A 12,369-nucleotide genomic window follows, 5' to 3' on the forward strand; every position below is an offset into this window, starting at 1 on the left:
CTTCCTCTTCGGCCTGTGGTAACCTTGATTTTTTTTTTCCCTAGAGAAAGTAATCCATGATACAAATGAATCTTCCTTGTCCACAAGATTGTTTACAAGACATTCATTATACGTGAGGTTTTGGTCAAAAAGTCATTGCCATTACAAATTTTAGTTAAGAAGTTTTGACAAACTTATATTGGGAACAAGGTACAAGGAAATTTGATGCCATATATACATCGATTTTTGCAACCCAGGCTTTGATGCTTAGAAATTTGGGTTTCATTTATTATATGAGCAAGACATGAAAGATATCAGAGAAATGTTGGCTCAACACAGCAATAGCACTTGCATCACTCCTTATGAGGGTTTGGATGCTCAATACGATTTTGACAATTCAACATTAGCAACAGAAGGTAGCAACAAAATTAAGTGAAATCGTGATGATTGCAGTGGGGCTGAACCTAGAGGTGAAGGCAGCTCTTAAGATGTGCCACACTCAAAGAGGATTGAAAGATAAAAGAATTTGTGGCCCAAGGTAATTGAGAATGCAAGGATACTAATGAATGTGTCTGTTACTGGTAGTAACAATCATTTTGCTTTTAGATACATGTAAGTCATTGTCTTTCTATTTATTACAATTTACAAGTTTTGTTGGTTGTTTTTTATTTATTTCTATCCACTTTCTCTGGCTGTAGTAACCTTTTTGTCAGAGAAAGTAGGCTATGATGAGAAAGAAATCTTCTTTGTCCACAAAATTGTTTACAAGATGTTACTATGCCACTTCCATTTCACTACCCTATCACCTTGAACATATTTTTCATTAAAAAAAAAATCCCTAAATTTTTTGCTGATCTGTTTCATTACAAGTGTATTAGGGAGGAAGTACCAGGAAATTCAATGCAATCAGCCACAAACATCTCATTTTTTGTGTTTGTTCCACCAATCACAACTTGCCCAGAATAAATTTTTTTTTACTATAAAATAGTTAAAGTTTAAAATGGAAACAATTTAAACATGTGGCAAGTTGCAATTGGTGGAGTATAAAGTGGAATACAACCACATATACATCGATCATTTGAGTTTAGGACTTTTTAAAGTTATGTTATTGCACCAAATACTTATGAAAGCTCCATTTATTTTGGCAACAAGTTAATGCAAATCAACGACCATAATCCTTGCTTTGTTGAGTATATCAGCTTCAATCAATTGCTCCATATTTACACTCAACAACAACAACAACAACAACAACAACAAACAACAACAACAACAATACAGCCTAAGTCCCAAAATTTGAGGTTTGCTATGGATACTCGATAGATTAGATTGGGTTGGCCACATGAATCTCAATTCTATATTATTTGAAGTCATGTTCTTTGTTTCTCCCATATTTGCAATCACTAGTGGTTTTTCACTCTTCGCTATCTCACTCACGGTAGGTGGCTAATCAAGTATTCGCAAGTAGTGTCGTTTCTACCAAAGGTGAGTGTGCTTTTTGTTTTTTTGTTTTCGTTTTTTTTAGGCTCATATACCCAATGCAATTGTCGCCCTTGTTGTTTTTCTTTGTATTTCTTTTGATTGAATTATGTTTCTGTGTTTGATGTAATACGACCAAGACATGTTAGAACTTAGAATACAATAGGCTATATCATTAATAAAGTAGACCACGGTTTTGTAGAATATCAAGGTTTTATAATACTACCAGTCACAAATACGTGAGATGCACGGAAGGTTAGCCATTACAAAAATACAAAATGATTTACATATTGTTTCCAGCATAATCCTCCCAAACGTGTAATTTTCTAAGTAGTTCACTGAAGATAATGTCCAATTCAAAAACAAAAACAAAAAAATATATATACATAAGAGATTGCTACTACTAACAAGGTAAACCTGTTTTTTCCTTCAATCTTCTGCTTGCAAATACTTGAATTAATTGCTTACAAATAAAGAAAATATATACTGAGATCATGGACCTTATCCTCTCACCCTAAAGTTTCTTACGTAGAAATCTCACAAAAATAGACAGAATGTAAGGAAAACTCAAAATTTATAAAGCAGAAAATGAACTATATCAATGGATATGTTAACAAAGTATCGCATTAGACGTGGCACCATTGGCACTTCAATATTAGTAGCCTTGTCGTATGGCTTCACGTTGTCCCAAGTCCCAAGCTCAAGAAGTTCATCGTTGTGTTGTTCAATCAAATTAGCAAAGTGCGGAAGTGCCATTTGTCTTTCCTGCATAATTATTAGAATATAAGTAAAAAAAAAAAAAAAAAAACCAGCCTTAAAATTTGTACAGTAACATTTTCTTTCTACGTCAAATTAAAGTGACAAATAAGCACAGTAAGAAACAGTTACATAAGTGGTCATCTTTGGCCACGGTCCTTCATCAAATGCCTTGGAAGCAACAGAAAATTCTTGATTTATATCTTTAGCATCACTTTCAATAACATTTTGCTAGGTACCTTCAACAACATGAGCATCACATCCCCTGCCCTGGGATCCATTGTCGGAAAAGTTTTACCTGAGGCCAAAAGTAGCGATAGCATAACTTTCAAGTTTCAATGTACATTAGAATAACAAAATGAGATACCAAATCACCTAAAAAGTGTAGTTAAAAAATATAGTGATGCTTGAATGGTTATTTTTTGTTTTAATTAGTAAAATATATATGGAAATTAGTTTTGAATCACAGGTTTACCTTTCACCCATCCTTATGGAAGAAGGAAGTACCATTTCAGTAAGAATTCATTGCCGTTACCAATAAGCTCATGAATTCTGGAAAGTCTTACCTGATGCTGCATTGACAAACTACCCAACAATCAAAGCTGGGTATAATTTACTTAGATTAATTAGGTCCTCAACAGTAGCAGCAATGCTATATCAATATATTCCTCTGCTCAACTTAATTAGAAGGATTCTTGATTTACTTTGAAATCAAGATTTCTTCTCTCTTTTTCATCGAAAAATTTCATATGACACCACTAAATTTCTATGGAATATATCAAAAATCTAGTAAGTTCATTCATGCTATTATGGAACAATATGGTTAATGGAATTTTAGAATCAATTATCATGCAAATTTTCTACCCATTGATCTTTGCAGTACATGGGTTCTTAGATAAAAATATAACTTCATATGCCTACATCTTCAAAGACTTGAACATGTAGGCATGATAGAAACTCTGCTCAACCTAACTGATTAAAGTCAAAACTTTTTAGACTTTGTTTAAGATGATGACATAAATAAGAATTCAAAAATCAGAGGTTGGTCTTACTTTCAAGGGACCTCAAAGTCATAGGGAAATTAGTATTCACAAATCAAAGGCAAGCAGAAACTTACCTATCCTTTTAACAACCTCTACCCCTACCTGATGACACACGTCACACACAGGTTATACCTACCATGATAACACATAAAATATGCACACAAACTTATATATTTTTGCACAGATATAACTTCAATACCCCCATGTTTTTTTCTTTTTAAAGATCAATTTAGGTCCATTTCAGTCCAATTCAGTCCATTCAGTCTATTTTGGTTTATTCAATCCACTTCAGTCTAATTCAGTCCAATTCGGTCCATTTCACAATTTTCATTTTCTTGAAGGGCCAAACAAATAATTGAATCAATCATGAAGAAAGTCATTATTATACGCTTATTACGGACCAAAAACAATCACTTCAAACTTTAGGGACAAAAAGTGTTTTAAGTACTAAAGTTTAGGTACCATCAGTATATTTTTGTCTTTAATTAATTTTAGCCCGTTGCATGTAGAAAACACAGTTGAATGATCTTATCCAAGCCTCCAAGCCCTTGTGCGAAGAAAGTGGATTACATCTCTTCATAATACCTTATCCCAAAAAAAAGTATATAAATACAAGAGCCAATGTGAGGTCAAGCCCAATAACAAATGAATTTATCGTCTGGATCTGAAGTTAAATTTGGAAAAACAAAAATACAAGTACATATATGCATGGCAAGGAAATGGAAAAATTAAAAGAAGTATAGCAACTAACAAAACCTGTGATAGAAAGAAAGACAATGACTTACCAGTCCAAGACCACCTTCATTAGAATCATTGCAATTAATGTTACTGTGAGCCATTCATGCTTTATCTTTGAATCCGCTTGGAGTGTGGTACATCATTATAGCAACCTTCATCACTAGGTCTAGCCTCACCATATTCATCACGACTTCGCTTAAGTTTGCTATCTTCTCTTACCACTGTTGAATTGTCAAGATCATATTCATGAGTAAAACCAACACCCTCATAATGAGGGATGCAGCTACTGTTGCAGCTTTGACCCATCATTTCTCCAATATCTTCAATGTCTTGCTTGTATACCATACGAAACCCACATTTCTTAACCTCGAAGCAAGGGTTGTGAGGCTTTGGAATTCTAACCCCCATTCAAATCAATTCATTCTCATCAGTTTGACTCAATACTGCTCTCGCATTCTCATAAAAACAATGAGAGGGAAAATAGAGCATCCAAAGGTGAAGTGAGTCAATATGACCAAAAGTATTTACAAAATAAGCCGACTCTCTTGCACCTTCATGTTTATTGACTTCAATATAACAATCAAAACAACAAAGACTGTTTGGATGGAGATCGCGGAATGACAAAACAGAGCACACAGCCATTCCCATCCACTCTTTTGAATGAGTAACCTGTGCATTCACTATATTCCCCACACTTTGATGGCTAAACCAATTTGAAATTTCACTTCCAGGAATAAGAAGTCTACAGGCAGCCCTAGGTCTTTTATTTTTAGGTGCACTGTAGAGTCCCTGAAACATACAAGCTTTTGATGTTTAGAATATAGCAAGTTACACCTAATTTAACTTTAAGGCCTAAATTTTATACATGTTTCTTATTAAATACAAGATTTTTAATATGGGTAAATTACACCACCTTCCCTTGAAGTTTTACCAAATCACACTTCACCTTTTGAGGTTTGAAACTTTGTATAAATATTTAAATATAACTTTTTTAGGTTTTTACAAATGGAATTGAGAGGACTTGGATTTAATTGTTGCATTTATGCAATCAAGTGGGAGAATGTCATTTTAATAACCTCAAAGGAGAATGATATAATTTACCCTTTTAGTTTTGTTAATTAAAGTCCAAATGTATGAACTCATTTCAATATAAGTCATATCCATATCTCATTATTAATTTTTGTTATTTTGGACAACAACAACGCAGATAAAAGTAGGAAATCATTTTTTAAAACTTTGTATTTCACCCATGGTTTGTTGATAAATCAATTTGGCATTCATTGAATTGAGAAAATAGAGAACGAAAGCTTTGCTTGTAGTAAGAAAGTGATTCCCACAAAATCAAATTTGATTACCTAGATAAAATAAATAAATAAATATATTTCAACAATTTCCCCATTTTCCTCTTTTGCATTATTGCCTAGATTAAGGTATATGAATAACAGATAAGGAAATATGCAACAAATTGAAACAGTTTCATATATTTAGGACTTTATTTGATAAAATTAAAACCTAGTACGTAATATGAAACAAACATTGTATACTCTCTTAGCCTTTTATATAATGGGATTTACTAAAGTGTGCCCTTAGGGCACACATTAGTAAACCATTTTAGAAAACTTTTTATGGAAAAATGAAAAACAAATCTACTATTTTGAAAGTTTTTTCAATTTTCCATAAAAACTTTCTCAAAATGGATGGTTGATGTGTGCCCTTAGGGCACACATGACACACATTAACCGGACCCTTATATAATTTCCCCTTTATAATATATATATATATATATAGAGAGAGAGAGAGAGAGAGAGAGAGAGAGAGAGAGAGAGAGAGAGAGAGAGAGAGAGAGAGACCTGAGCATCTGCTGATAGCATTCTAAAGAACACATTGCTTTGGTGTTGAATGTCAGCCAATTTGAAGCAATTGAAAAGAATTAGAGATGGCGGGAATAGTTTGTCTAATGTTGATCTGTTTGGTAATGTTTCCAATGAGGTACAATTTTCTGCAACAACAACTGAAGTGCTTGATGGAAGTTGTGGCAATGAACGAAGCCTCGTGCAATGCGTCAAAAAAATATTCTTCAACATAGATAGTTGAATGATGCTTTCAGGAAGACAATCAAAATTATTTCCACTTAGATTTAAAACTTCTAAAGAGTATAAACAGCCACAATCATTAGGGATTGTCTGAAGATTGCAATCACTTATATCCAATCTTGTTAAAAAACACAAACATGACAGGGAAGGCAATAACATGCTCACAGGATTTGGGATTCTTCTTGGCATTAAATTAAAAGAGAAAAGCTTGTTCCAGAGTTTAGGTGATGACACTTTGCATCCTTGAAGAGATAGTACCTTCAGATTTTTCAAAAGAATGACAGAGAAAGGCGGCTCTCTAAAAGTAATCCCACTCACATTAAGCTCTTCTAGACTTTCGACATTCAATAGGCTCTGTGGCAAATTGTCAAGTTTCAAGCATCCAGCCACATTGATATCTTTAAGCGACTTGAAGCCACAAATTATGGTAGGAAGACATACTAGATTTTTACAATCTCTTAAATGCAATGAAGCAAGGTTAGTCAAATGTTCAATTGAAGAGGGAAGTTTTGTAATAGTAGTGCCATCTAAGTGAAGTTTTGTTAAGCGTTCCATATTTCTAGCAAATTCTGGAATTCTCTTTATTTTTGAACAATCAGAAAGAATAAGATTCTCAAGACACTCCATTTCAAACTTACTTGGAAGACTGTTAAGGTTTTTGCAGCCTTCAAGGTTAAGAAGAGTAAGCTTTTTATGAGCCATAATAGATGGGTGAACCTCTCGTAAATTTATACAACCTTTAGCAACCAATTTCTCTAGATTGGGGACTCCAGTGAAGTCAGGGGTTGCAATAAGGTTTAAAGAATCATTCAATTCGATGGACTTCAACTTGTCAAAATGCTGTTAAAATCCAAATACAATAAATTAGAAATAGTATATTAGGTTTTACAAAAATGGGAATTTATTGATCACACACACACACACACATAAAGAGTATCTAAATAAAAATTGTACCTTTATTCCTTCCCAAAGTCTTTCAATTTTGCTATGGCACATGTGAAGTTCAACAAGGTCATTTGGCTGAAAACTTGATGGCAAAGATTTTGAAGGATATAAACTCCAATCAAGAAATCTTAAGCTATTAGAAAGATGTTTGGGACCATGTAGTAGGTGAACACCATGAATTATAAGCAATTTGAGATTAGACATCTTTGAAAAGACTTCAAGGTTCCAATGTGCCTTTTTGAATTCACCAAATTTAGGCAAACAAGGAAGCTCTAGGACTAGGCCTTGAATTGCTTCTGTTCCCTAATAATCAAGAAAAGGGGATGGGTGAGTTGCAAGATATATGATAACAAAGCTATTGAAGCTCTAACTTTGTTAAATAATATGATAAGCTATATGCTCAAATTCAGTAAATGATCTATTACCGTATTTGTCATCAGCACATGATTAATGTCCTTATATAGCCACAATTTGCTATGCTTTCCGGGTTCTTGAGGACAATCTTGATGAACTATATCTTGACCCATTTTTTGTAGTAGTTCATGCATCCAAAATTTATTTTCATATTCTTTTAAGAGAGACTTTTCAATGAGAACCCTTAATCCAATGCAAGGATATAGGCCAAGACAATCTAGAATTTTTACCACATAGTTTTTATCCTTCATATTAAAGAAACATGCAATATGTAGAAATATTTCCTTCTCTGTTTCTTGAAGTCCATCAAAACTTGTTTGAAGTACTTTGATAATTTTTCTTTCAGGAAATTCTTTGAGTCTATCTAATGCACTATCCCATTCCTCCTTACTTCTATTGAACAAAAAAGAGCCCAAAACTCCAATCGCTAGAGGAAGACCATTGGCATAATTTACAAATTGTTTAGACAACTTTAGATAATCTTCAGTAGGATGACTCTTGTTAAAAGCTTTCAAACTAAAAAGATAAAGAGCATCATCATCATTCAATCCTTTAACCTCATATATTCCATTTACATTATGTCTTATCAACAAATGCTTATCTCGTGTTGTGATGATAACTCTACTACCTGAACCAAACCAATTATGCTCTCCAGCTAACTTTTCTAATTGGTCAAATTGATTTACATCATCAAGAACAAGAAGAATCCTTTTATGATACAACCTATTCTTGATCATAAGAACTCCATCATCAACATCCCGTATATCGATACTTCTCTCCATCAAAATTTCACAAATAAGTTTTTGTTGTGAAGGAAGTAAACCATACTTTTCAGATACTTCTCTAATATTAGTGATAAAACTACCACCCTCAAATTCATTAAAAACCATATGATAAACAACTCTGGCAAGAGTTGTCTTACCAATCCCCCCCATCCCCCAAACACCTATAAAGCGAACATCGTTCGATCCTATAGCTAAAAGTGACATCAATTCCTCCACTCTAGAATCTATTCCTACTAAATCTTTGGTATCTCTTGGGAATGCACAACTTAATTTTTGCAATATCACTTCCACAATATCCTGGATAAATTCTGACTCAGGCCTGCAAAAAAAAGAGACAATCAACAAATGTGATTGCACCATCCCTAACACCCCCACCCTGTGTGTGTGTATGTGTATATATATAGTGTTAAGTTTTGTTATAAATTTCCCTCAATTACTAGCAAATCCCACACAAAGAATTGGATAACTAAATAAATGCAAAAATTCCTACACAAGTGTAGTAACTACTAACTAGTAATTCCATATTACTGTTGTAGCTGTACATTCAATTCTACAATTTTGATGGCTAATAGCTTTGGTTCAAATACGGACTTAAGCTTGCAGTGGCCTTCCCATATGGGGAATAATAAAGTTGAAAGATGTTCACATTCAAATATACACATAATACATAAAGTATGATTGTGTTTGGACTTTGGAAACTGAAAGACAGATGGTAGTTTTTGGGAAAAATAATTAAAAAGCATTGTGTGAGTTTTTTTTTTTTTTTTTTTTTTTTTTTTTTTTTGAGATAATATAGACAGAATAGGATGGAGAAAAGTAAACTCTAAGTACAATACTTAGAGTTTGCAAATGTCATTTGTAAGAGTAAATGATATGATTGTAATTTTGTTTCGTTGATAATTGATTTTAGATAATGTTATTTAAAGATGTTGACCTAGAACAAGGGGCCAGTTTAATTTTGACACCAAGTTGAAGGGGATCTTTATGTATCTTTCTCTTCAATATATTCAGTGAAATAATATTACTCATTAAAATTACCTATCTTGTAAAGACCATCCAGAAAGATTGGTCACTTCTCTCAAAGTAGCTCTCCACTTGTGAACCTTCTTCATGTTCTCTTTGAAACATTTTTCGTGTTCAACAAATGCTTGTGCAAAAATTTTTGTCTGTTTGCGTACATCAGATGGATTTACATCATAAAAAATGGGTAGAATTATAAGCCCCATCTTTTCTTTGCATTCCACAATCTTTACAAGTTCATCCAAACACCATGTTGATGATGCATAGTTTTTTGAGAGAATGACAATAGCAAACATTGATTCTTCTATTGCTTTTAAAAGCTCATGTGAAATGAGTTTTCCTCTCTCCAGTTTTTCGTCATCCTTGAATGTGAAAATGCCCTTTTGTTTCAAAGCAGCGTATAAATGGTCCGTAAAACTCTTACGAGTATCTTCACCTCTGAAACTTAGAAAGACATGGTATTTCCACCGATGGCTAGAAGAGAAAGATGGGCTTTTTGTATCCATGACAACCAATCTAAGTTAACAAGTAAATCTGGAATCACAATATAGAATTATAGATAAGAAATGGTATGTACGCATGAAAAAAAAAATCATTCAATTAGATGTTGAGGAAAGAAAGCAAAACAATTTAGTAATAACAAATCAAAACTTATAGATTTTGGAGAAGGATGCTCGTGACGAGTTAGAGCTTATACAAATTTTGGAGAATTGCAATAGTGTCAGTAAAGAACCGTGCAATTGATGGTTAAATAGTGAAAGCTCACTTAGTGTGTAAAACACTTGTGAATGTTTAGACCTCCAAATACAAATTATCCAATACAAGCTTATATTCAAACAATATATGTGTGGAATATGAAATATAAGCAATACCCAATTTGGCAAACTATTTTAACACATAATTAATCACAAACACAATAGCAATTAATGGTTAAATAGTAAGGGAAGAGAGATACAAACACAAGACAACACCAGCACATGTTATCGAAGAGGAAACCGAAGAACTTGACGAAAAACCTCTCTGCCGCCCACCAAGCGGTAAAATGATCCACTAGAAAATTAGTTGGGAGACATGAATAGCGATAGACCCTCAAAACCTAATCTACCCGATGCACCTAAGCCCTCCAAGCTTCTTGCTCCAACAAGATTACGCCGAACTATATCTTCTCTAGCTTTCCGGATTCCGCAATAAGCTACATATTGCATTTGCCATCCTTGGCATCTTCCAATGTTTCCTAAGCTCCAAAAACACTCTCAACACTTTGAATGGGTGTGGGTAGTGTTTGGGTACAAATCTCCTCTCAATGAGGCATATATAATATGAGTGATGGGCAAATAAGTCACACTAAAAAATCCTCTAACTAGTGAAATTCGCGGGTCACTTGTGGGTCACACACAGGTTGCCTGAGTAGCGAAATCCAACTGGCATAGCTAGCACATGACTCTAGTTTATTAGTTTTTTGTGGGAAAGAATAAGAGACAAAATGTTATGTCTCTAGTTCAATTTGTATTGTATATATAAGTATATACAAGATAGCTTGTAACATATATACCAAAAGATGTCTATTAACCGAAAAGGTGCTCACATTGGTGTGGAACCCACATCCATATGAGCAATGCATCAAGTGACATAGGTACCACTTTATGTCAAATACTATCTCCAAGCGTCCAAGTCAAGTCAAGTCAAGTCAAGATCTCATTTTAAACCTTAACTGACTTTTTCAAAGAGTAGCTGAGAAAATATCCAGTGGCTGGTGGCCCTCACTTTCCATAAAATAGAGGAAATTTCTTGACAATGAGTCTGCCGTGTAAAACTGTAAAGGATCGTTTGGTAATGTTGTTCTAGTAACGTTATTTATATTTTTTGGAAATACATGTGAGTAAAAAAATATGTGAAAATACATGTAATGTTGTTTAAACACTGAAAACTATTGCTCAAAACACCCTACCAAACAGCCCCAAAATTTTCCACAAATTTTTTTTTTTTAATTGATTGATGCGATAAGCTTAATATTAACTAGTCGCTAACTTGTGCAATGCATGAGAAAGTTATTGATAATAAGATCTAATAAAATTTAGAAATCGAAAATTGAGTTAATAATATGTATATTATAGACACTTCGCAATATAGCATTTAAAAAAAAAAGAATGGTCATAATAAAATAAAATACAATAGGAATAAATATTTAACTTCTATAATTTTTCATGGTTTAGAAATGTTGTCCAACCTAGAACGTTATTGAATTGCTAGGAGAAATCTTTATAAACTATTAATACCAAACATACATGCTTATGTTGTCAACAACTCATTGAAAGTGCATAGTTACCGAAACTGACAAAGTAATTCATAATTTTTAAATTAATATTTACTAAGAAGTCAGAAACTATAAATGTCATTAAATATTTAATAATTCTATTTATATATCAAGCACATTACAATTGAACATTGAGAGAATTGAAGGAAAAAATTTCAAAATTATCCATTAAAGAAAATCAACATTAGAATGTTCTATTGTCTGAGGGGAATCTGATTTCACATGAGAATAATCTAATCTCAGATCAATGTTTTGATTTAGATACTATTTATAGCATAAAAACATATACATACACATTGTTCTTCTTTTTCCCTTTGGTTATGGGTATTATATTTATCTATTTGTGAGAATTTCAAATGGAATGAGATGACATGGGACTTGAATAGAGCATTATTTATGAAGCTCTATTACTAAAATTCGTTCTTATTATTAAATAAATAAAAAACAAATTCATAATTACTTTGTATGTTTATTAATCACTAAAATTTTGACTTTATCCATAAAGTAACAACAAATATTAACAAATATACTTAATTTTCAACACATTTTCTCCAAATATTTTAGTGAGCAAAATAATTAATAAGGTGAAAATCACTAATAATAATTATATATTAAAAGCATAAAAGAAAATTGATAAATTTGACCTAATATATATTTCTAAGAACTACAAGGCATTTTTTATTTCTTAACATATATATATATATATATATATATTTTTTAAGATAGGTTGAAACTATCTCCAAAAAAATATATATTTCTTAACATACTTATGAAAGAAATGAACAATGTTACATAATTAAAGCTAA

General features: G+C 32.6%; 1 protein-coding gene across 1 annotated transcript; it reads right to left on the reverse strand.

Moving 5' to 3' along the window:
- Positions 1 to 4,400: 4,400 nt before the first annotated feature.
- On the reverse strand, positions 4,401 to 9,755 carry LOC115961100 (TMV resistance protein N-like). Its single transcript, XM_031080141.1, has 6 exons — positions 9,268 to 9,755; positions 7,456 to 8,548; positions 7,040 to 7,333; positions 6,344 to 6,925; positions 5,843 to 6,175; positions 4,401 to 4,781 (listed from the first exon to the last, which is right to left on the reverse strand). The coding sequence occupies exons 1-6, from the start codon at positions 9,753 to 9,755 to the stop codon at positions 4,401 to 4,403; spliced, it is 3,171 nt and encodes a 1,056-aa protein (XP_030936001.1).
- Between the last annotated feature and the right edge of the window lie 2,614 nt (positions 9,756 to 12,369).

Source organism: Quercus lobata, chromosome 9, assembly GCF_001633185.2.
Source record: "Quercus lobata isolate SW786 chromosome 9, ValleyOak3.0 Primary Assembly, whole genome shotgun sequence".
NCBI classification, from domain to species: domain Eukaryota; kingdom Viridiplantae; phylum Streptophyta; class Magnoliopsida; order Fagales; family Fagaceae; genus Quercus; species Quercus lobata.

What these genes read in the sequence shown, in the direction of transcription:
- LOC115961100 (XM_031080141.1), bottom strand. Translation starts at nt 9,755, where the DNA reads ATGGATACAAAAAGCCCATCTTTCTCTTCTAGCCATCGGTGGAAATAC. An exon ending in GGATGGTCTTTACAAGATAG is followed by an intron (nt 8,549 to 9,267) that starts GTAATTTTAATG and finishes TTTTTTTTGCAG; the next exon opens with GCCTGAGTCAGAATTTATCC. An exon ending in ATGTGCTGATGACAAATACG is followed by an intron (nt 7,334 to 7,455) that starts GTAATAGATCAT and finishes CTTGATTATTAG; the next exon opens with GGAACAGAAGCAATTCAAGG.